We start from the raw sequence: 23312 nt of genomic DNA, 5'->3' as shown, positions 1-23312 counted from the left end.
TAGAGTAAAGAAATCTGACACAGGGCTAATTGTTATTGGATGTATTGATACAAATTGTACATGGAAAGTCCGTGCAACACTAATGTCTTGTTTTGATTCTTGGTCAATTAGAGTGTATATCCCAGAGCACACATGCAATTCAAAATTCATGCATAATCATCAAGCAGGTAGTAGTAGAATGATTAGATAGTTGTTTAAGTCAAAGTTGACCATGGTTGGTCTTCAACATAGACCAAACGATGTAATTGGAGATGTATGTAGGGAATTTAAGGTGAATGTTAGCTATGAGAGAGCCTAAAGGGCTAGAGAAGGTGCACAAGCAAGTTGTATGTGGAACCCTGGAAGAATCATATGCAAAGTTACCACTATGGTCTGCTATTTTGGAAAGTAACAATCTTGGCTCATTCACTAGTATTGAGACAAACACTAACAATAGATTCCAAAATTTCTTTATGTCTATTGGGGCTTCCATTCAAGGGTTTCAACATATGTATCTAGTAGTGGCTGTGGATGGAACACTTTTGAATAATAGATGTGGTGGTATATTATATGCAGCATCATGTTTGGACGCGAATAAACAAATTTATCCATTAGCTTTTGACACTGGCCTAGTGAGAATCAAACACATATTTATGGTTTTATTTCAATATTTAAGGAGGCATAAGGAAACTGCCTTGATCTAACATTTATTAAAAATAAATATCCAAACTTTTTGCCTACAATATGGTCTGTTTTTCCTAATGTATACCATGGTCATATCAACTAAGGTAAAATATGCAGGTGAAGTTCCCAAACGCTAAAGATTAGGAAGTGTAAGAAGGTTTTTTTTTTTTTTTAAGCTTCCAAAGCTTATCTTCTAGAAGATTTCGATATAGATATTGGGCAATTCCATCAAGTGCACAGTGGATGTGCAAGCTATCTGATACAAGCACATTTTCTTTTAACATATTCAGTATCATGCTTATGAACATTGTGAAAAGCATAAACTCCCTTCTCAAAAAAGTGAAATGAGTGTTAATCATTCCCCTTCTTACTTGCATACCGGATGCTATGTAAAGGTAGTTTTATGAGAGGCAACTTGCTGTTACAGCCCACATGAATACTCTGGTTACTTCGAAATTAGATCAAATTTTGGATCAACGTAGAAATGCATCATTCTCTTTGCATGCGCTGGCCGTAAACTTATTTGAGTTTGAAGTATATGGGGGCAATCTAATTGGGAAAATTGAATCTTCGAATGAAAGCATGTTCATGCCATGAGTTCACTCTTGATGGGTACCTTTGTGTGCATGCTTTTGCTATTTGTCGGGATCACCACATTTCCCCTTATAGTATTGTGTAATCATTACTACACTACGAGCATCTCCTATGCAGAATACTCTGAAACCATTTATATTTTAAGATACCCAAAACAAAGGCATGCTCTTGTCGATGTCCTTGCTAAGGTTGTGCTTCCACCTAGATTTATAGATAGTTTTGGAATATCTAGATAAATCATTTTCCATCTAGAGGTAAGGAACACAATATGAAAATGTGGCTGGTGTAAGCATAGTGGTCATAATAGGAAAAGATGTACATTCCTTGTTTCACTTGAGAGTTCTTTTGTTCAGAAGTTGGTTTCTCAACGTCGTAGGGGTCACATGGAGCCAGTTCCAACACTCATGTATGAGTGCACAAATGGATGAGTGCTTATGTGTAAAAAAAAATTATTTAGTTGCATGTTACATTGGATTAATTATACTTTGGTTGAATTTATCATATGTACGTTTCAGTCATATTTTATTTAATCTATTAAATAGCTGTGTGTTGTGGCTTTAGTTTTGATATTGATGTTTATATTTTTATTAATCAAACAGTGTATGTGTCTGGCAACTGTACACAATTCAACCCTTATCTGGGAGACCTTATTCTATCTTGTAGTGCCCTCGTCCGATTTACGGCCCCCCCACCCCATTGCCTACGAGGTGAGAGTCAAATGTTATGAAGCTCAATGACTTTTACCTCATTCCACACCTATCTTTTAAGGGACCTTGCTAGTCTTCGAGTATGGTTCGTTTTACATAGTTATTGCTCTTTGATTTTCACATTGCTTTTCGCCTTGAAGATAGGTACCTCTCCCATTTGTGATCAGGGTTCGTGTCAAATAGTTTTTTTGCTCTCTATCTCAAACCTCAACCAATCATGATGGGCTTTTCGTATGTGAGACAAGGGTTATCCTTGTTCATATGACGGGGGTGTATGTACTATTAATTATGTTCTGCTTAAGTTGCTTAACCTTGTTCAAGGGATAGGGTACCTTGCCCTCATGCATTAGTTTTTTTTTTTTTCTATTATTATATTTTTTGATTATGAACAAACATGCTATGGACACAAAAAATGAAATCGATAAAATTCTAACTCAAAACATCAATCCATTCATAAACCTTAAAATTTCATTAACAAATTACACAACTAAGTTTATGTCATCAATACAATATATTAAATTTACAAATTACACAGCTAAGTTTATGTTGTCAATATCTATATATTATATCCATCATATAGGCTGCCTGTGAACTAGATCTCGATCAGTTAAATCATCATTTTGCTGGTCATGGCAGCATAGATTTTCTAAGACAATTATTTTCATTGTCTGAAAGAGTGGTTTCTATGGGTTGTGTAACTGATGAGATAGAGAATCCACTCTTATATTGGGATTTGTGGTAGAAAACCCAATTGCTTATTAGCAATGCTTCTAGGGTTGATAAAGAACCCTTTTTGCATGGTCATGATTAGTAAAGGGAATTATTCCCCAACTTAATCCTAATAAGGACATGTCATGCTCACAGTGTGTATACTTTATTTGTGAGGTCCTCCCGTCTTCCTTAGAAGGATATGTCACATCCCATGCCACCTTATAGTCTTCCTCTTCTTCAGCTCCATTAAACTCAACTATTGCCCTTTTCCAAAAGAGATTTGAAGGTGTACTTTCCCTCTTTCAGTGATTTAATCTTTCTTAAATTCTCGATAACTAAACTAGGACGCAGAATCCTTCCAGCATTAAAATATATGTGTACTATTCCATATTGTTCTTCTTTTTTGATTTTCACTAACAAAACAAAATGATCTATATGTTGACAAAGTAATTGAAGAATATTTTGAAAAACAAAATACAATTAATATCAGAAAGATTACTAGAAGTCAAGAGCAAACAACTATGAACAATTTATGAACTTGTAGACGTGTTCTTCTCATATCAATCATAGTTTGCAATGGATTTACATGGCCAACTGTTGCCACAACTCCTGAAATCCTTTCTATCTGTTTGTACGAATGACATCGGACTTTTGTTAAGAAAGCTCTTGAAAGAGCATTGAGATAACATATATTTGTAACTAGCATAGATAGCATCCTTTATGATTAGCATGACATGTTAAGACCCAATTATATTAAATGGTAGGCAGTAAAATCCAATTTTCATCATATGGCAAGAAATGGAAAATATCTTAGTGTCTAGCCATAAAGGACTCAAACCCACACTCACCATATTTTCACAAACACTCTCCATATAATGGCTTATAACATTTGCAGTGATCCTTGCACACTTAATTATAATGTAAATGGAGAAAATGAAGAAGATGCGTTGAATATGGATAAACCCTAAGATTAGTATACGACCTTTGATCTACTACATATATTGAGTCACATGTTTTATATTTGATATTGTATTAATATACATCTTTATTAATTTTTATTATTATTGAATTTTGTCTAGTCATGTTTGTCAGACTATTAATCAAACAAAAGACCTAAATAATTTTTTTATTGGTTGGTGGCTTTAGTAGGAGCATCTCCAAGGGTGCTCTTTATTTTAAAGAGCAAAATTGCCAAAATAGAAAACATCTTTAAAAATTTTAAAGAATAAAGAGTAAGAATGTTTATCCAACTCCAATTGTAGTCTTTATAGCAAATTTTTATTTTGCATTTCTCTATAAACAATTATGATTCACGTTTTCTCTCTCTTTAATGAAATATTTAATGAATCATTTATAACTTTACAAGTGATTGATGTCATTTCATCCATCTTATTTTATCTCCTTCCTACCCAAAGTAGCATTAAGAAAAAAAGTTAAATCTAAAACTATAATTAATAGATTAATTCAAATTGTGCATAGAAAATTGTAATACTATAAATGAGTTTTACTAAATGTTTTTATATAGAGAGTGAGTTTGACTCTCTACATTTGGATAGCCAAGCCCCATTATTTATTTAGGTTTTTAATTTAGAGAGCCCATTGGAATTAGAAAATAAGATATAGCTCTTTAAAATAGAGAAAATAATGCTTTTAAAAAGCCTGTTAAAGATAATCTAAGTGCAACATGATTACTCGAACCTCGCCTATTATAGGATAGGAAGCTGTAAACATTCTTAGGGTGAAAGCATTATAAGGTGCTAGAAGCCTCGAGACTAGCAAGTGATAGCTTTGTTGATGTAGTGCAGTTACTTGTACCTGGCCCAATATGGGACATCGAGCCCTCATGTGTTGTGGGGTGATAACTGTTTTTATTGAACTATAATTACTTGTATCTCACCCCATAAGGGGTGGGAAGCTCTCAAGGCTAGCAGAGTGGAAACTTTTATATTTCTAAAATATTGTTGGTTAGACATATTGTAGTTCTTATATCATGCTTTTTAAGTTCTTATTGAATAATTTAAAGCAACAAGATATATTATCATAACCATGAAAACAATATGGTTGTATTATCCATTTCATTGCCTTATGTTGTTCATATTAATTTGGATTACCATACTGTACACACATAATTTATTACCTAGTTCCACAAACATGAAAAACAATTGTTAAATTCATTTGTTTCATGGAACATTGGAAAGTAATCGGTTGCATCCTCTTTATTGTCCACATTGTTAAGATTACTTACCTTAACATATTCCTGCATTATAGTATTAATACATTCCTACAATATAGTAATTGCATTTTTGTACTAGCAGTGGACAAATATTTTTATTCCTTGTTCTTCATTTCCATTGCATATTAGGATGATGCTAATAACATAAGAAGTAAGTTCATAGCCTGAATTTGCAGCCTATTGGAGGAGTCCTAGTGCCGAACTTGTTGATTTTGAATTAGGGGTAAACAATTGAATCTACATGAAACATTCATTTGAAATTAAAACTTGTCAACAAAACTAAGCCCCATATAAATATAGAGTGAGAAAATTTAAATGTGCAAATTGCTTAAATGCTTACAGGTGTCATAAAAACCCATTACTTACTTATAAATTAGCTAACTCACTATCCTCATCACATTATTTATAATATACATCTGTCGATACACACTGGGATTATGAATGAGTTTGTTTAATTGTTTGCAGCATTACTTACTTATACATTAGCCAACTCACTATCCTCATTACATTATTTATAATATGCATCTGTCGATACACACTGGGATTATGAATGAGTTTGTTTAATTGTTTGCAGCACATATCTATGTTGAAGAAATTGATGTGAGAATTTGAATTACCTCATAAGACAATGCCTGATTGAAGTTCTTTAGAGAGTTATCATAGCGGGGCCCTATCAATTCTCAATTGTTTGAAGGGTTGGCTTTCAATAGAGATGTTCTGAAGAAGAAGGTGATGGATGAATGAGAGATAATTGACAATTTATAAAAGTAAAATAATATTTTTTTATAAACTTCAAAAGGGTATATCGATCATGCATATGGGTAGTAATAATGATAGTTAGCTTAACACTATTTTGATTAGTTGTATTAATTTTAAATAAAAACCAATTCAATATTAATTATGGGATCATGCATAGTTATGACCAAGTCTTTCAAATTATGTTGGGACTCTATAGTTTATTTCTTGTCCATCAATGCATACTTCATGTCAATGTATTAGAACTCCAAGGCTATCAACATCTGCTATCCCGCAGTCGTTTGGTTGTTACCCCATATTAGAAAAGGGGGGTGAAATATCATATCAAATGAAACTTCATCCCATTCGAGGGGCAGGTAGAGGCTAAAATAGATTCTATATTCTATCTCGTCCCATATGGAGTGTGCTCCCTTTCTGTGGGGTGAGGTGAAATAGACAATTTTCTTTTGTTTTTCTAAAAGCATTTTTGATTGCAAATCAATAAAAATGAGAATGTACAGCTGTTCTCTTTTTTTTTTTTTTCTTTTTTCTTTTTAATACATATAATTGCCAATGTCTTATGTAAATGTAAATATACAAATTGTATAATCATGTACAATTGTAAATGTAAAATCTTGTACAATTATCTTTTTATATGTCCTATGTTTGCATTACTTATAACATTTACAAGTGTTGTGCATTTTTTTAACATTACATAATAGTTACAATACTTAAAAATTCTTGCACAAAATCTGTAAGTCATATACATGTAACAAAAATTGCCTTAAAACCCTAAACAAATATAATCATTTACAATTACAAAGAAAAATTTCTTGTGGTATGATACGGCCCCATACTTTTTCCTAATGAAATTGATGTCTTTTTTGTCAATATTCATGAGTAGGCCTGCAGACTTATTTTCAATCTATCTCACAACAAATATGTCACAATCCTCACTGCATGAAACTAAATTGTAATGGTAAATAAAAGATGCAACATTAAACAACTTAAAATCCAATTAATATATAATTAATAAATTAGGTCCAAAAAGGTGTACCATACTATTTGCTGGGCCAAGGTATCCTCCATCTTTTTTTTACGTTGAATGGACTGAGCGATGGGATTCCATCAATTTGGATCTTTCCTGTAAAAATTTGATGCAGCAAGTATGTAAAAGATCACTTGTTATATGCATTCAGCATTTTTCTATATGCATTCGGCATTTTTCTCCTGGTATGTAACTAATGAATGTGCTACATTTGGATCATACAATAATACATTATGGTGTTGCAAATTCAATTTGCATAGCAAGCCAATGTGAATTTCCATTTTTCACCGGCAGTAGCACCTACAAGATGATTGTCTGTTCAAATAATACGATAGAAATATGTTTGATAACTTACATGGTCATATGTCCATCATGGTTGACTGAACTTTGGAATTGATCCATCAACATACTTAACTAAAGTGGGGGTAGCCTTAATCTCCTTGATCGATAATTAGGTAAAATAAAACATTGCTGAATAGAACTTCACAAAATGAAAGTAAACATAGTTGAGGTTCTACACAAAAATATTTAGACATATATGAGCATAAAAACATACTCAATTATATTTGAGAATCATAAAACAAAATCTAAAAAATATGTTTATGCATAAAACATGTGGCTACTAAACATCAATTATCTTAAAATAGAAATGATCCACACCTGATAATTTACCACAAACTAATAAAGATATAAGCAAACCAACGTGCAAAATTTCTAGAATTTAAAAGTTTAATCGACTCAATAAAAATAATAAATAAAATTAGGTTTCTAACTCGTTATAAATTTTCCAGCAGATTTACCTCGATTGTAAAATTAATAAAAAAATGAATATAAGCCCAAAAGATATGAAATAAACTTTTAGTAAAAATTTTAGATAAAAAACAAATGTATGAGCATATCAAAGAGATCATTCTACAACGGTTACCCAAGTAAAAACAATTATTTTTTTTATGATTTTTTAGAAAGTCAGTTAGGTTCCAAAAATTATAAATAATTCTATAAAAACCCAAATTCAATGATTCTTAATTTAAGTCTACTTTTGAAAAATAATATATCTAGAGGTCAAAAGGAAATTAACCAAAACAAAATCCTGGTTGGTAAACTTGGTATAGATTTGCTAACGATACAGAAAGATCATTTTAAAAATTCATTACTAATTATAGAAAAATCATTAAAAGTGATTCAAATTGGAAAACATTCATTGATGAGTCTAGTTTCAAGATTAAATTCAATTTTGAGAAAACATTTCGATTAGGGGTTGGAAAACAGGTCATAATTCTTATATTCAGGTGAGACATAAACCTATTTTTCAATTTAAACTTTAAAACCAATTTTAAAAAGAATCAAACAAAGAAATATGTCGTAAATAATACATAGAGATCATCATATATCAATTTATAGGTTCATATGAATCATATCACAACATAAGTACATATACTAGCTTTACAATAATTCTAACTGATACATCACATAAAACAAGGTAAAAAATATAATAGCATGCTCTAATATCCTCCATAGCAAAGAAGATTACCTTAATTTTGCTTACCAATCATAGTTCCCTTCTAAGTCTTGATTCCCAACTAAAAGAAACAAATAATAGCAACAAAAAACAAAATAGATTTAGTTTCCATACTAGGTTAAAATATCTAGAACTAAGCTAAGAGAGGATTTTACCTTGGTTCTTCTCACTTGGAAGCCATAGAGAAACTATCGCTATTTTTTCTATTTTCTCTTCTATGATGTCTATCTCTCTTCTTCTCTATGATAATAAGCAAGAACACTATCGTAAACGTTAAATATGCATTAGGTTTTTTAGAAAGCTAAATCAATTAATATTAAAAAAGATAGTTAAAAGAAAATAATAGATATCTCCTCTTTATCATTTTATCCTAATTAAATAAATAAAAGCTGAAAACAAAAATCATTTTCCACTCAAAATTCGTCATCCTGATACCCACATACCCATTGGTCCTTGGAAATCAAATCCAACTCCAAAACTTGTCTAAATCGGGTAGACTTGTCAGTATAAATATGCACTTACTAAAATCTTCACAACTTTCTCTAGAAAAATCCAAAAATCGATCTATGAAATTCTTTAGAAAGCTAACTTTCCGAGCTTTTTGTCAGCAACTTATGAGTTCTATAACTCTTCTATAGCCTTTTAGAGAAAATCGAAAATTTGACCAATTTGCATGGGCCTAACCCTACATTGCTCTTAGTACTTACTTAGCAATCAAGTCATCAATTTACATATCATAATGAGCCACTTGGCACTCTTTTGCGCCTCAAGAAGTCCAATTTTTATACTCAGAAAAAAATTTAACAAATAATCAAATAAAAAATAAAAGACTATTATACCCCTACTATGTGTCAAATAAATGAGGACAAAATCATCTTTTCACACAATCACATACAATAACCCTAATTTAGTAATTAACATTGAGTATATTTGAAAACATTTAATGATTCTTATTTTAAAACCTACAAGAATGGCAGGTCTTACACTTATTATTATTGCACATACATATTGTACTATTTGTAGAAGTAGTGACTTGAATATCGTCACAAGTAATTGTTCCCTTAAATATTGGAAAAAGTCCATAGAAACCTATAAAAACTGACTCAAGTTTTGGAGTCGCGTTTCTTCATTTTGTGCAAAATTGTCCCCCTATTTCCTTTCTCATCCATAAAATGGAAATATCTTGGATTTCAGTATAAACTTGCTAGTACATACACATACAATATTATAATTTTTTTAATCATGAATAAGATAGCTTAACTAAGTATAAAGATTTTACAATTATTAAATTGATCCTCGAAGAAACTAACTATAGCATTTCATTATTATATATCTAGTTTGGATCTTTAGCTCTACTGGAGTATCCAAAACTTGCATGGCACATTTCTAGGAATACAAATTTTTTAACTGATAATTATTTTCAAAAATTATAAAAGAAAGGAAAAAGACAATGAAAGAGAAAATCAAAGTAGGAGTGTAACTATATTATTCTGTATCTTACAAGAAGAAGGAGAATCCTATTTATAGATCTTTTCATAATATAGATAATTACAATAATTTATACATATATATCACATCTAGTAGATATCTTATCTAAAAATATAGCAAGCATCCATAATTATTAATATCATAACACTCCCATTTGGAAGGCTAATTATACACGTTAATATTGCCTTATTTAAAATCTTATCAGGACAACTCAGAAGGACAAAACCATGATTAGAGAAAAAAGAGTACAACCATGTATGCTTCCTCAAGAAAACAAGACAACTCTTCTTCCAATTTCTCAATTGACATATTCTAATTTTGTGTACAAACTTTTTGAATATTGGAGTAAGAAGCTCATCCATGAACAAGTTTGTCGGTGAACTTGGTAGATATCAATTTCACAACTCTTCAAGAGCTTATTCTATATAAAATAACTTGTTCTTATTGTGCAATGCAAGTTGCATAGTTCTCAAGCTATATATACGAGTTTCTTAGTTTAAGGCTAAGTCATAAGACTTACAATTATGCTGAATTAAGGATCTCAAACATGCACAATCACGTCTATTTATATGCAGTGCTAAATGTATAAATGGTTTTGAAGGTCGAAACTAACATTTATTTTGTAAATCTCTACTATATCGTAGTACTTCCATTAAAGAACACATATATAGCTTGTGATATGGTATTACAAGGGTTAAATAACTATAATCATAGTACCCCACTTTAGAAGTTAATTTCAACCAAAATCTATAAACCTTTGAAAAATAATGATGAGCATGCTTAACATCAACCAATGTCTTCTTGTGGGTGTAGCACTACATTTAGCTAGCTAATTTATTATAAATGCATATCAAGCCTGATTCAATTTGCAAGATATTTATGCTTATATGATGACAAGAAAGGGAACTTCCGGCCCTAACACCCTTCCATTAACCTTCCTAGGTCTAAAATATGTCAACTCACTTCTAATGGTAGAATATCATTGGTGTTACTCATATCATCTACATATACTATGATAATCAAGCCATTTTGTGACTTCACAATGATAGGCCTCATTATTTACATTTCCTTAGTTCAAGATATAATCTCATAAGCAATTGTACTATATATATGAATTGCTTTAAGCCATACAATGATCTTTTGTAATTTAACATTATATATGTATCATTTTCATTTATACCATGTTTCGAGTATTGTTTTCATTCATCCTTTGCATATTGTGTCCATGAGGAAAGTTTACATTAATTTTGCATCTAGTGACTAATAGAGTATGCAATCACTATGTTAATTAGGCACATATAAAGTCTTCCTTCATCTGCCAAACTAATCATATAACAGGATGTAATACTATCTATAATATGAGAATAAGTCACATCAAAATTGATGTTGGATCTCTACAAAAACCCTTAGTTAATTATCCGCTCTAGATTTGACCACCTTATTTTGCTTTCTTGTTATTACCCACTTCATCTGACTAGGATCACACAGTTAGAAACTTAGAATACAGTCCATAAACATTATGCTTAAAAAGCGAGCCGAGTTCAACTCATATTGGCTCTTTTTACTTAATCCAATTTGAACACTTCTGGCGTTCAACAATGAACTTCAACTTTGAATCCATATCATTTTGTTTTAGATAGCAAGACTATTGTTGAGGCGAAGATGTTGTTGACAATAAATACTTCCTAGCAAATTTCTCTCTTGTGTTGTCATAGTTAATCACAATCTCAATTTTAGCCATCAACTCGATCCTTGTTGTTTCCAAAAACATTAGGATTTGGCTATTCCATACTCCTGCTTCAAGGAACAATAATGGAGAGGTTCACACTTGTTTAGACTTAGACTTTTGAATAATTGTGCTTAGAAATTTGAGGCTTTGAAATGCAAGTTAAGGCATATTTCAAGATCTTATTAGAGTGCGAATACATCAAGGAATAGTTGATTTTCAAGTTTTGAAACAAAAATTGAAGAAGAGCAGAAAAGATAAAAATTTAGAGCTCTATATATGGTTTTGGCATGAAGTGTTGAAAATATTTTGAAGCAAAATGGCCTTAGGATAGCAGGGGTGGCATGTGTAGTCTCTTCTAGGGGTTACAAATGCCACTTATTAGAGCCCTCAAACCTTGGAAAAATGGAGGCGTGCACACTCTTGGTTTTATGGTGTACACTATAGCAGCACTTCTGTTTGATTGTTTGGACAGCCATGATGGCGTGTACATGCCATGCTCAGCCTCCATAAGACCTCGTGGCCTTATTTGAAGAGTGTACACTTTCCATTCCAAAAGGTGCATGGTAATTAAGCTAGAGAGAGCTGAACATCGGTCATTATTACTAATTTCCCTCCATTTCCTCTGTTTCCTACTTTTATTTTCTCTTTTCTACTCTAACCACTACATATTTTGAAAAATCATTAAACCCAAAGTCCGAAGCTCAAAAATGCAGTTCTAAATTTAAGATTCCTTACCTTTGATTCTTAAAATTTAAAGAGCCATTACTTAGTCTTCAAGAGTTCAAATGGTATTCAAGTTTCATCTCTCTTTCTACTAGTTTGGAAGACAACTTCTACAAATTGTCGGAGAAGCTATTGGGCAAGAAAGATTTAGGTTTTCTAAGCTTCTTTGAGTTCCAATTATCAAAACAAGTGGTCTCTTCCAAGCTTAATTTCTAAAATAAATGAGAATTGGGTTAATTTTATGTTAAATCTTTTAAGAAAGAATGGTGGAGGTTCCGAAATTTCATGGTATGGAGTTATTGACTGTGGTTTGTTCTTGGATTTGTTTGAATATTGATTCATTCTATACCTTTTCTTTCTTCTACTTCTTCTCTCTAAATCCTTCAAACACCTTACGTAATTCAAATCTCATTTTTAAAATTCCCGTATAAGTCTATTTTGATAGATTATGTCATATATGAAGGAAGATTAATAAAAAAATTCCAAGATACAAACCATAAGGGATCAAAATGGAATTTGCTCAATTACTTATATAAGTAATCAATTTGAATATTTGTAGTCCATTTTTAACAAAAAGAAATTTAGAAAGTGGATTTGATATTATGACCTTAAGAGGATAAATTAGAAAGAAGCTTAGAAAACAAATTCAAACATTTCTGTTTTTGAGACTAAACATTGTTGAAAGAGAATAATGCTTTGTAATTCTCCTCAAAACTAAAATAAACCATCACCAGACCTTATTACTGTTTCTTTTCTGCGAATAATACCTTAAAACAATGGAAATACCTCCTTCTACTTCGTAATAATAATAATATTAATTATTATTATTATTCTTATTATTTTTCAAGAAATTCGACTTCGAGGGAATGATTTTTCTTATTGAAATGACCTTGCAGGAACATCTTATTCTTTATTATTATTATTATTTTCTTTTTAACTTTTTTATTTTATTTTTGCCAAATTATTTTATTTTATTTTATTTTTTTGGTTGGCAAAAGGCAATGCTTTATTTATTCTTCCTCATATAGGTAACATGTGTCCGCATATTTTCTTTATATTTTCTTGTACAAGTTTGGCATTTACTTATATGAAACAAATGGTGTGGCGTTTATTCTTTAACCGAACCCCTTTTTTTTTTTTTTTTTTTTTTTTTTTTTTGTGATAATTTAGCATAGATTCTATCTCCCTATATCATTTTACTAAAATACCCTTTTTCTTTTAGCCAAATTAAAAAGGCCCTTGTTTTTATTTGCAGTTTAATTTTATTGTCTTCCTTTTAGCTTCTCATATTTTCTAGTTTCCAATCTTCTTTTGTTTAACGCCTAGAATCTTCATTTATGGAGTTTAGGAATTGATTTTTTACTTTATTATACCTCACACAACTTGCATATTCGCATTTCTTTGTACAAGTTTGGCATTTATTCTTTTGCTGACCCTCTTTCGATAATTTAACTCTTTCAATAATTTAACATAGATTCTATCCTACAGCATCATTTTACTAAAATATCCTTTCTCTTCTAGGGGGGAAAAAAAAAAAAAAAAAACGCTTTCTTCAATTTTTATTTTTATTTTATTATTTTCTTTTGAGTTTCTCAAATTCCCTAGTTTCCAATCTCCTTCTGTTTCTTATTCTAAACACCAGGAACTTCGTTCGTGGAGGTTAAGAGAATGATTTTTTGGGAAAGTTTAGGGTATTTCTGGAAAAATGGCGTTTGGTTTAAACATACTTTTAAATTATTATTTTTTATAATAAAAAATAAGGTTTGGGATTTTCATAATTCAAAAAGAAAAAGAAAAAAAGAAAAGAGAACAAAGGGTATTTCGGTAAATTGACCGTCACGCGGCAGGTTCTTTTTTGCGTGTTGGTGGGAAATATTACAGCTCTGAGCTGGGAATACCAATTCAGCTTTCAATCGATTTTCCGACGAAATTGAGAGGGAAAAGAAAATGTACAAATCGAAGCTGCAGGAGCTGTGCCAGCAGAGGGCATGGAATTTGCCAGTGTACAACACTTCAAAGCAAGGTCTGGATCATAACCCTTGCTTCTCGGCCACGGTCACTGTGAATGGCCAAGCTTTTCAAACTCTCGATGTCTCCAAATCTTCCAAGGAAGCTCAGAACGATGCTGCTAAGATAGCATTCGATCATTTCTCTCTCCCAAACCCTAGCCCCCCCATTGTCAGCTCTGTTCCTAACCCCCCCAAACCTTCCATTCCCAAACCTTCCTCTTTTCCTCAACCTTCACTCCCTTCAACTTCAGGTAAACCCTTTAGAACTTGAGAAGAAGAAAAACAGCTATTAATGATAATTTATGATTCTGAATTTTAATTCATTTTGTTGTTATTTAATTTAATTCTTTTTTTATTATTATTATTTTTTTTTGGGTTACTGCTTTTGCTATCACTTTGTGCAAGTTCTTGAATTTAATGCTCTGTTTGCCTGCTTTGAACGTGAAAAATCTTAGGTCAGTGATTTGTTTATAGGGTTGGTTTTTTTTTTTTTTTTTTTTTTTTTTTTTTTAAATTTTAAAATTTTTTTTATTATTATTTTTTCCCTCTTCGGTGTGTGTGAGATAGATCCATGAAATTTGGAAAATTCTTGGTGGGTGTTTTTGGCTCTCGTTATTGATCAGATAGATGAGTCTTATCATGGATTAAACACATGCGGTTCACCATCTGCTTGTTTTATCCATGCTGGTCATAATATGGACAAACTTGCTGATTTCATGTTTATAACTGCATGAATATTAACTGATAATACGGATGTTTCTGCGATAGTAGTTTGTAAAATTTTTCATACACATCATTTTTCAGAATCTTGCTTCTTAGTTTTGGATATGGACATGAGTGTCATGTGTCAACAGGACACGGGATGTCCACATGTTAACCCCATAAATGTAGGAGTGAAGGCGCACCGATATTTATTTTGTAGGTCTGGATTGTTATTTGAGAAAGTTAACTTGAACAAGAACTATAAACGTTGAATAATTAAAAAAATAAAAAAACTAATCAAATAATGTATAGTTTCTGTCAAATAGATTAATTACTTTAATTTCAGTATTATTTTCTTAAGGATTTAGATGGATTTCTCTTGAGCATCCAAAATGGGTGTCAGACACAGGTCGATATAATGTTGTATCCTTAGTTGTGGATTATCGAGAGAGGAGATGCCCTATAAGCATAGAGTTTGCTGTTTAACTATCAATATTCTGGACTTTTTGTCTATGTTACTATCACGGTGAGGACAAAATAGAGTGATTCTTTCTAATTTAACAATTCAATATTTACCATGTACTAAACTGTATTAATTTTATCTTATTATTCTGCAGGTTCTTCTAATGCAATCACTGAATTGGATAGTATACATGCCACCGGACAGACATTGCAGCCAGATGCTCAAGGAACACTTCAAACTCCTCAGAAGAATGGCAGCTCATTGGTTGCCAATCTGCAAGTGGATGAAAGCAGAACTGGTGTCCAAGGAGATAATAGAATAGAAGCAGAAGTGACAGCTCATTCTTCCAGTACTCTTTCTCTTTCTCTCTCTTTTTCTCTCCTCATTTTTTTCCCCCCTTCTCTTATGTTGCTGGCTTAATGGGTTAACTTAACAATGATAAACCTACTATGTGAAGGTTTTAATTGTGTTAATTTTGTGTTCTAAACCAATGAGTGGTTTGTTCAGTTTAATGGTGATATTGAAGTTTAAAGACCACTCCTAATTTCACTCTAACAATGATTTCTGTGTGATAAGTTTGTCCTTATATGTATCAAGGATGGAATGGGCAGCATAGAAAATCATTCTATGCTAGCAACTAGGCCTATTAATCTGTAAACCGTAGTTTCTTGTTAGAAGATATGCACTTTCTGCTATAAAACCTCTCAGTCTTAAGGTACTAAATAGCTACCTTTTTGTCGTATATATTGACCTAGAATGTCACACTTATCGTCCTTTCATTCTTGTGCTATTGTATTCGGAAATCTTTATTAAAAATTTGGAGTTTATATGCAATTTTGAGGAAAGAAATTGGCAAAGCAAGTGTATAATGGTAACGTCTTCCATCAAGTTGCTATTTACCAATAACATTGTACGTTATAATATCTAATGGTTTCTCTTCATTGAATATTTCATAAAGTTTATTAACATGTTATTGTTTAGTTATAACAATCTTGAATTTTTTATATGGAGTACAGATGTGCAACATTTGTATAAGAGCCAACTGCAGAATTATGCTCAAAAGAGAAATCTTGCCTTACCAGAGTACGCCTCTGAGAGAGAAGGACCTCCTCATAATACCCGCTTCAAGTGTAGGGTAACAATTGATGGACAGACTTTTGAGAGTCCAACTTTTTTTTCCACATTAAAGGAAGCTGAAAATGCAGCTGCAAAATTTGCTTTGACCTCATTGTCTCCCAACGAAGTTCAACAGGTTATTTTCTATAACATAATTATATTTATCCTATGCATAATCATTAAATTCAGTATTTAATATCTATAATTTTCTTCTTATTTGCATGTCTTGTTCTTATTTTTTATATTCTTTAGCATGACTCTGGTTTCTACAAGAACCTTTTGCAAGAACTGGTTCAAAAAGAAGGTATCCCTTTACCAATATACAGCACAAGCAGAAGAGGTGAAGCTCATGAACCAATTTTTGTATCAAGTTTGGAAATAGAAGGGCAAATTTTTACTGGAGAAGAAGCAAAAACTAAGAAGAATGCTGAAATTAATGCAGCAAAAGTTGCCTACAATGCTTTGAAAGAACGTGAGTGTATATTCTTATTTACGCTTTTGTTTGTATGTTGTGCAAATAAATGACTTATGTTATCATGTGGATGATTCAGAGTAAAGTTAACCTAAGAAGGATGGAACTGATGTTAAAATCTTAGTGGATGGTTCACATAAACATGTATATCGATGCTCAATTAAGAGATGTGTAGTGGAAGATAACAGCTATATCTAGCTATTTGACAATGACAATGATCTTACTAATTGGTTTTGCGGTTCGGGCCTTATGTCTTGCTTAAAAAATATTTCATAGAAATAGCAAATACGTTTTCACTTGTGGATCTTTCTTATGAAAAACATTTGCTAGACAATTTTTTTTTGGAGTTGTGAAAAACTTCGAGGATGTAAAAGATAGAATTATATACAGGCATAAGATTTGTAAATATCTAATAACTGTAAATTTTTTTATTATAAAATATTTACAAAGAAAATATATTATAAAAAGAAACAAAACACTTCAAAAATAAAAGTTATCTTTTATTATTATTATTATCATTATTATATATTTATTTTTTTATTATAAAAATATTTACAAAGAAAAATATATTATAAAAGGAAATAAAACACTTAAAAATAAAAGATAATCTTTTCTTATTATAATTGTTATTGTTGTTGTTGTCTTCTTCTTCTTCTTCTTCTTCTTCTTTTTTTTTTTTATTTTTTTTATTTTTTTTATTTTTTTAAATCTTCTTATTGGATGTATGATATCTATTTTATATCCTGTGAAATATGCCAAAGAAGGCATTTATAGAAGGTTATCTAATATCATTTAAATTTTAGCTCATCGAACTTCATTGGTTTCTGAAATAAAGTTGTTACTTGTAATGTTATAAAAAAATAACTAAGGTTTGTATAATTAAAAATTATTAATTGCATTTATTTGAACTTAATTAATTTGAATGCATTTTAAAAAATTATGTGAATTCTGCATAATACAACTGTTATATGAGCTGTATTTTTGTAGAAGTATATGTTAACCTAGTGGTTTGTGTGCTTGTATGATTTTTAACTTTAAAAAATCAAAGTCATGTCCTGAGATTCAAGAACCTTACATCTTTGGATTTGGAATCCATTTTCTTTATGAGGATTATACCTTTGTACGTTAAGTAATTGTAATCCATCATGTTTATTTTGCTTCCTGTTCAGGAAAGACTATTGAAATTCCGATTCTGTGCTCTACTCATCAAGGACAGGAAACTTCTTTGCCTGTAACATATTGCTTGCAATCAAATCCCTCTGATGTGCAACAAAATGATACACCACAAGTACCAATAATTTCAAGTTCAGGTAAAGTTACCATGGAGCAAGCTGATGATGACAAGGGTGAGTTTTCAAAGCCCTTCTGTTTTATTATGTAAGTTACTTCAGCATAATTCCCTTATTTTGTTTTATACTTTTCAGTTTACGGCATTATCCTTAAATTATCTTGAATTTGCACAAATTTCTTTCTGTAAGGATGGTCATAGCACATAAGCATAAATCTTAGAGTTACATTTAGTTGGAGTCTACATGCTGTTGATGTTAGTCATGAAAGGGATGCATTAAAGAGATAACTAACTATAATTGTTTTTGAGTAACCTGCCAATTCCCCTAAAACTTGATTGTTCATAATGAGGTTAGCAACTAGATCAATATGAATAGGTGTTGGCGCCCCACACCCAGCCACCCCCCCAACCAAAAAAAAAAAAAAAAAAAGAAAAAAAAAAAGGGAAGTCTGGAGATGGGTGCAGGGTGTAGTGTTGATTTTCTGTTGCTGTTGTTATTTGCTTCTCATACTGGTATAATACCAATCAAATGAATTAATGAAAATAAATATGAAACTAGAAACATGTGGATATGATATACAAAATGTTTTATTTGTATCTATGTTAGCATTGTTATTGTTTCATCATTTAATGACTAAGATTTATAATATAAAGTTAAAGCATCATTCTTGATATGTTCTTCTGATGTTAATCAGAAAGCGTTATCTCAGTCTTCTATATATGATGACTATTCTCATACCACAATGTAAATACACTTAAATTGATGTTTGCTGCGAAGAAAAGAACCAGTAGGAATATGTTTTAGTCCATGAAACGTATCTTGTTGGCTTGATTGCTTTTTATTGTGAAGAAAAGTAGTAGGAATATTTTGTAGTCCATGAAACATCATTGCTGGCTTGATTGCTGCTAAGTGTCTCTCTTTGTTGTACAGCATTCACGAAGACAACTATGAAAGGTTGAAGAATGAAGTGAAAAAAAGAAAAAAAAAAAAATTGAAGAAGAAGAAGAAGAAAGAAAACCAAGTAAAATGAAAAAGAAATTATGTCAGCATGTGTCCATAAGATAAACTTTGGATCCAATAGAATGTGGAGATAAATAAACTGATAATGAAGGTCAATTAAAAAATGTTATATATTCTTAATTTCTCAAACGTAAGTTCATAAATTCATATTTATCAGATAACTGTCTTCCATCCAAAATGAGCATCACTTATATTACTGATTTCCTGATAGCTACATACCTGTTACATGTTAAACTTGCATCCATGTATAACCTTGTCTAACATATTCAGTCAATTTTGATTAGTCACTTCAGATACTCATTCCCATGCCCTTTTTTTTTTTTTTTTTTTTTTTTTTTTTTTTCTTTTGTGTGGTAAAATTCACATGCTCATCTATTTTAACTAAAGATAGATACTACCGTCGGTAGTCATCTTCCTGCTATTTCATCTTCTAGATCTGGTTATTGTGATAGGTAAAGGAAGTTCATCATTATCTGATATTGTCTATGGAAACGCGACATCCCCTTCCATTCCTTATGAGTTCCAAAATGGGTCATCTTCACATTTAGCTTCTAGCAGTGCTCAATTAACTGTGGATTCAAGTCCCGAGCTGTCAGCTGGAAGGAGTATCTTATCTTATAAAAGGGTTACTGTTTATCCACATGGGCAGAATATGATGATTCCTGAGGGTAGCACATTGTTGCCTATGAGCGATGACAACTGGGTTGCTTTCTCTCACCCAAAGCAAGAAGGTAATACAAATATGTGGGTTTCTATAGCTTGTTCCTAATCCTAATGCACGTGGTTTGTAAGAATTGTCAACACAAATAAGAATTATTTCAGTTTTGATATGTTATTGTGAATATAAAATTTTTCCTTTTTTCCTTAAAATTCTTATCTAGGAAATCATTAGGGTATTTTTGCATACGTACTGCTGAAGGACTTTAAAGATCTATTTATTTGGGACCTAGCATGTTTCACGTCATTTTGTGCCTGTTTGGCATATAAGATGGATTGGACTATTCTAGACTATTTTAAATCTACTTCAATCAAGTTGGGCAAAACTTGAAAGTTAATTGGGCTAGACTTAAAATGGTCCAGCCATACCATTTGTATTGTCTCCATAGCGCTTATATCCTTAGTCTTATTTTGTGGTAATATGGGAAGGATAGTGAAAAAAATAAAATTCTGCATCCGTTGGTTTCCTAGTAAATCTATTGTTGTATTTGAAATTGTTGAAATGCTTGAAAACCACCAGCTGTGGTCCAGCCATACCATTTGTATTGTCTCCATAGCGCTTATATCCTTAGTCTTATTTTGTGGTAATATGGGAAGGATAGTGAAAAAAATAAAATTCTGCATCGGTTGGTTTCCTAGTAAATCTAATGTTGTATTTGAAATTGTTGAAATGCTTGAAAACCACCAGCTGTGTGGATTATGAATTGAGTTTACTCATTGTGCAGTTGCTGTTTTTGGTTTGTTGTATTTGAGATAGGATGTTCAGGTGTTAGTTATGCTATTTTGTCTAACTTCATTGATTCTTAATCAGTTAATATGGTAGCCCTGAAGAATGAGATTATTACAGTGGAAGTAGCTGCAATTAGAAGATCTCACCAAATTTATAAATTTTTAACTATAATTCACCATATTTATTGTGTTGTAAATGCTTGAGGTTCAAATATTGAGTGAGATATGATGTACATATTAGCATACTGACATGCATTATTGGTTTCAGTGTAGCACACTGTATTTGGAGAAATTCAGCTACAGCTGCTATCAGTTGTGGAAAACAATATCTTCATCTTTTAGCTGCTTGGTATTACCCAATCCCATGTGCATCCTTAGCAATTGAGTGCTATATTGATATCTACTTGTAGAAAAAATTACAGTTTTTATATGATAAAAGTAGACTCACTTTGCAGACCTTATTTTTCTGTTTGCCCATTTTCATTACAAATGATTATCCTTGTGGTTTGCTGCCAACGTCATTCTGGTGGAGCTAAATCTGTGATAATATTGGAAAATTACGCATAATATAAAAATATATTAATTAGGTTGATTTTTCGGTCACTAAGTTGGAGACACCCAGTGGGATAGCCCTGTGGCTTTCCTCGGGACATGGTCTCGAGTTGGAATCTCTCCCGTGTCTCTGCATTCAATATACCAAAAGATAAAAATAAAAAATAGTTTTATAATAATAAAAGAACAGGAAATAGAAGTTGGAGATTTCTTGGCAAGAATTACTAGTTGGACATCTGGATGGAATTGTAAGCTTCACTGGAGTGTTTAAAAATTGGACGAATGTCCAATGAACATAAATTCAGAACTTCAATTGCACTATTTTTAAAATCGCGGGTTTATAATGCATTTTTTCAAAATTAGAGGTACTAACTACTAAAATGTAGTTACCTTTTATTAAAAAAAAAAAAAAAAAAAAAAGAGGAAAAAAAAGTTTATTTTTACATACAAAACAACTAAAGATAAGCATTCCACATACATTTTCTAGTATAAATTAGTCGCAGCATCGCTCCATCTCCAACTTTGTTGACATTGTTTTTCAAAATCGTTTTATAGCTATTAATTTTTAGTTAGCCAACTTATCTTATTCGGCAATGCCGTCCTAACCATAAAGAAAACAAATTTAACAAGTACCGAAGTTTCAGCACTTCTGTTTTTAGTCTTGGACTTGCATGCCTCTCAAACACCATAAATAAGTTCATAATCTCTATTTTAATTGTGTCATCTCAAAGCAAAAACCTCTAATTAGTTCGGAAACCTACAATAACTAAGCACCCATGGTTTCCCTACGCATTTTCGTTGCTTTTGTGCTGGTCGTCATGGCAAATCTGTGTTTGGCAAAGGAGTTCATAGTTGGGGATGAATTAGGATGGACAATAGGGTACGATTACAATGCTTGGGCAAAAGGCAAGATCTTCCATGTCGGAGATACACTTGGTAGGTTCATGGCTATAATTTCTTATCCATTTAAACTTGGATAGTTTTTTGGAAGTTGCAGTCTATTTGAAATGCACAGTAGTAAAGTGTTACATGTACCTAATTTTAGTGGCTAGGATAATTTGTCAAATCTGTGTTTTTTTTTTTTTTAAATAATAGCCAAAAAACATTTCAACTAAAATGCTTAAAGTACTATTGTCGATTCCTGCTACAACTAAAATGAGTTTGTTTATTTGGAATTTGTAGTATTCCAGTATCCCGTAGGAGCCCACAATGTGTTCAAAGTGAATGCAACCAGCTTCCAAAACTGCATTGTTCCGCCGCCAGATCAGGCACTGATGACCGGAAATGATACAATTGTTTTGGCTAGCCCTGGCAAGAAATGGTACATTTGTGGAGTAGGCAAGCATTGTGAGACTGGTGGCCAGAAGCTTGCTATAACAGTGCAATCTGGTGCAGGTGCTCCACAAGTCGCACCTGGTCCTTCTCCCGAAGGGTCTTACTAATCAAGACTTGAAAACAGTTACTATATATGCTCATGTTTTAATTATATTTCTAGATTGAGATATATGAATAATATAGGAGTATTACTCTTTTGTATTTATTAATCAATTAGAATAAGCAATCTAGTAAGCAATTGGATTATGTAAGACATAATATATTGATGCCATTTCGTGAGTGGATATTCATCATGTAATCTACTTAGTAAAGAATAAAACGGATGATTTATTTTATTTTTTTTGAACAAAAAGAAAATTTCCATTATAAAGAGAAATCAGACTAATGTACGACAGGTGGGGATGGAAAGAAAACTGAAAATTAAAGGATAGATTCTAACATCACATTAGAACAAGTTTAAGAATTACTCCTAAAATCCTAGGCATCACACCTAAGTTTGTTTTACATCACACAAAAACAGATAAACAACTCTCAGAAAATAAATTGTATTTTATTGATCAACTACTGGAAAGAGTTACAAAAACCCTTATTTATAATAAAATCACCTAATAACATTAGAAAATTAAAATAATAAGAAATATAGTTAAATTAGGAAACCAAATAATAAACCTAAAGGAAACTCAAATAATAATAAAAAAACCTAATAAACATAATAATATTAAAATCCCAAAAATCATAAAATCCTAATGATTAAAATC

General features: G+C 31.5%; 1 protein-coding gene across 3 annotated transcripts; it reads left to right on the top strand.

Moving 5' to 3' along the window:
- The first annotated feature begins 13976 nt into the window (after positions 1-13976).
- On the top strand, positions 13977-22889 carry LOC107433065 (double-stranded RNA-binding protein 4). 3 transcript variants are annotated; one of them, XM_016044308.4, is made up of 7 exons: positions 13977-14410; positions 15479-15673; positions 16341-16576; positions 16693-16912; positions 18082-18258; positions 19674-19952; positions 22402-22889. In XM_016044308.4, exons 1-7 carry the CDS (start codon positions 14098-14100, stop codon positions 22659-22661), a joined length of 1680 nt encoding a protein of 559 aa, XP_015899794.3. In that variant the 5' UTR covers positions 13977-14097; the 3' UTR covers positions 22662-22889. The 3 variants fall into 3 exon arrangements, with proteins under 3 accessions (XP_015899794.3, XP_015899795.3, XP_015899796.3); XM_016044309.4 differs by lacking the exon at positions 22402-22889 and adding an exon at positions 20750-20912 and having other exon boundaries at positions 13982-14410; XM_016044310.4 differs by lacking the exon at positions 22402-22889 and adding an exon at positions 20936-21128 and having other exon boundaries at positions 13989-14410.
- Positions 22890-23312: the final 423 nt, after the last annotated feature.

Source organism: Ziziphus jujuba, chromosome 11 (assembly GCF_031755915.1).
Source record: "Ziziphus jujuba cultivar Dongzao chromosome 11, ASM3175591v1".
Taxonomy (NCBI): Eukaryota; Viridiplantae; Streptophyta; class Magnoliopsida; order Rosales; family Rhamnaceae; genus Ziziphus; species Ziziphus jujuba.
This window is presented reverse-complemented; position numbering and strand designations above follow the sequence as displayed.

Coding starts and splice junctions, on each gene's coding strand:
- LOC107433065 (XM_016044308.4), top strand. CDS start 14,098: ATGTACAAATCGAAGCTGCAGGAGCTGTGCCAGCAGAGGGCATGGAAT. Junction 16,913..18,081: donor CTACAATGCTTTGAAAGAAC/GTGAGTGTATAT, acceptor CTTCCTGTTCAG/GAAAGACTATTGAAATTCCG. Junction 18,259..19,673: donor GCAAGCTGATGATGACAAGG/GTGAGTTTTCAA, acceptor TTATTGTGATAG/GTAAAGGAAGTTCATCATTA.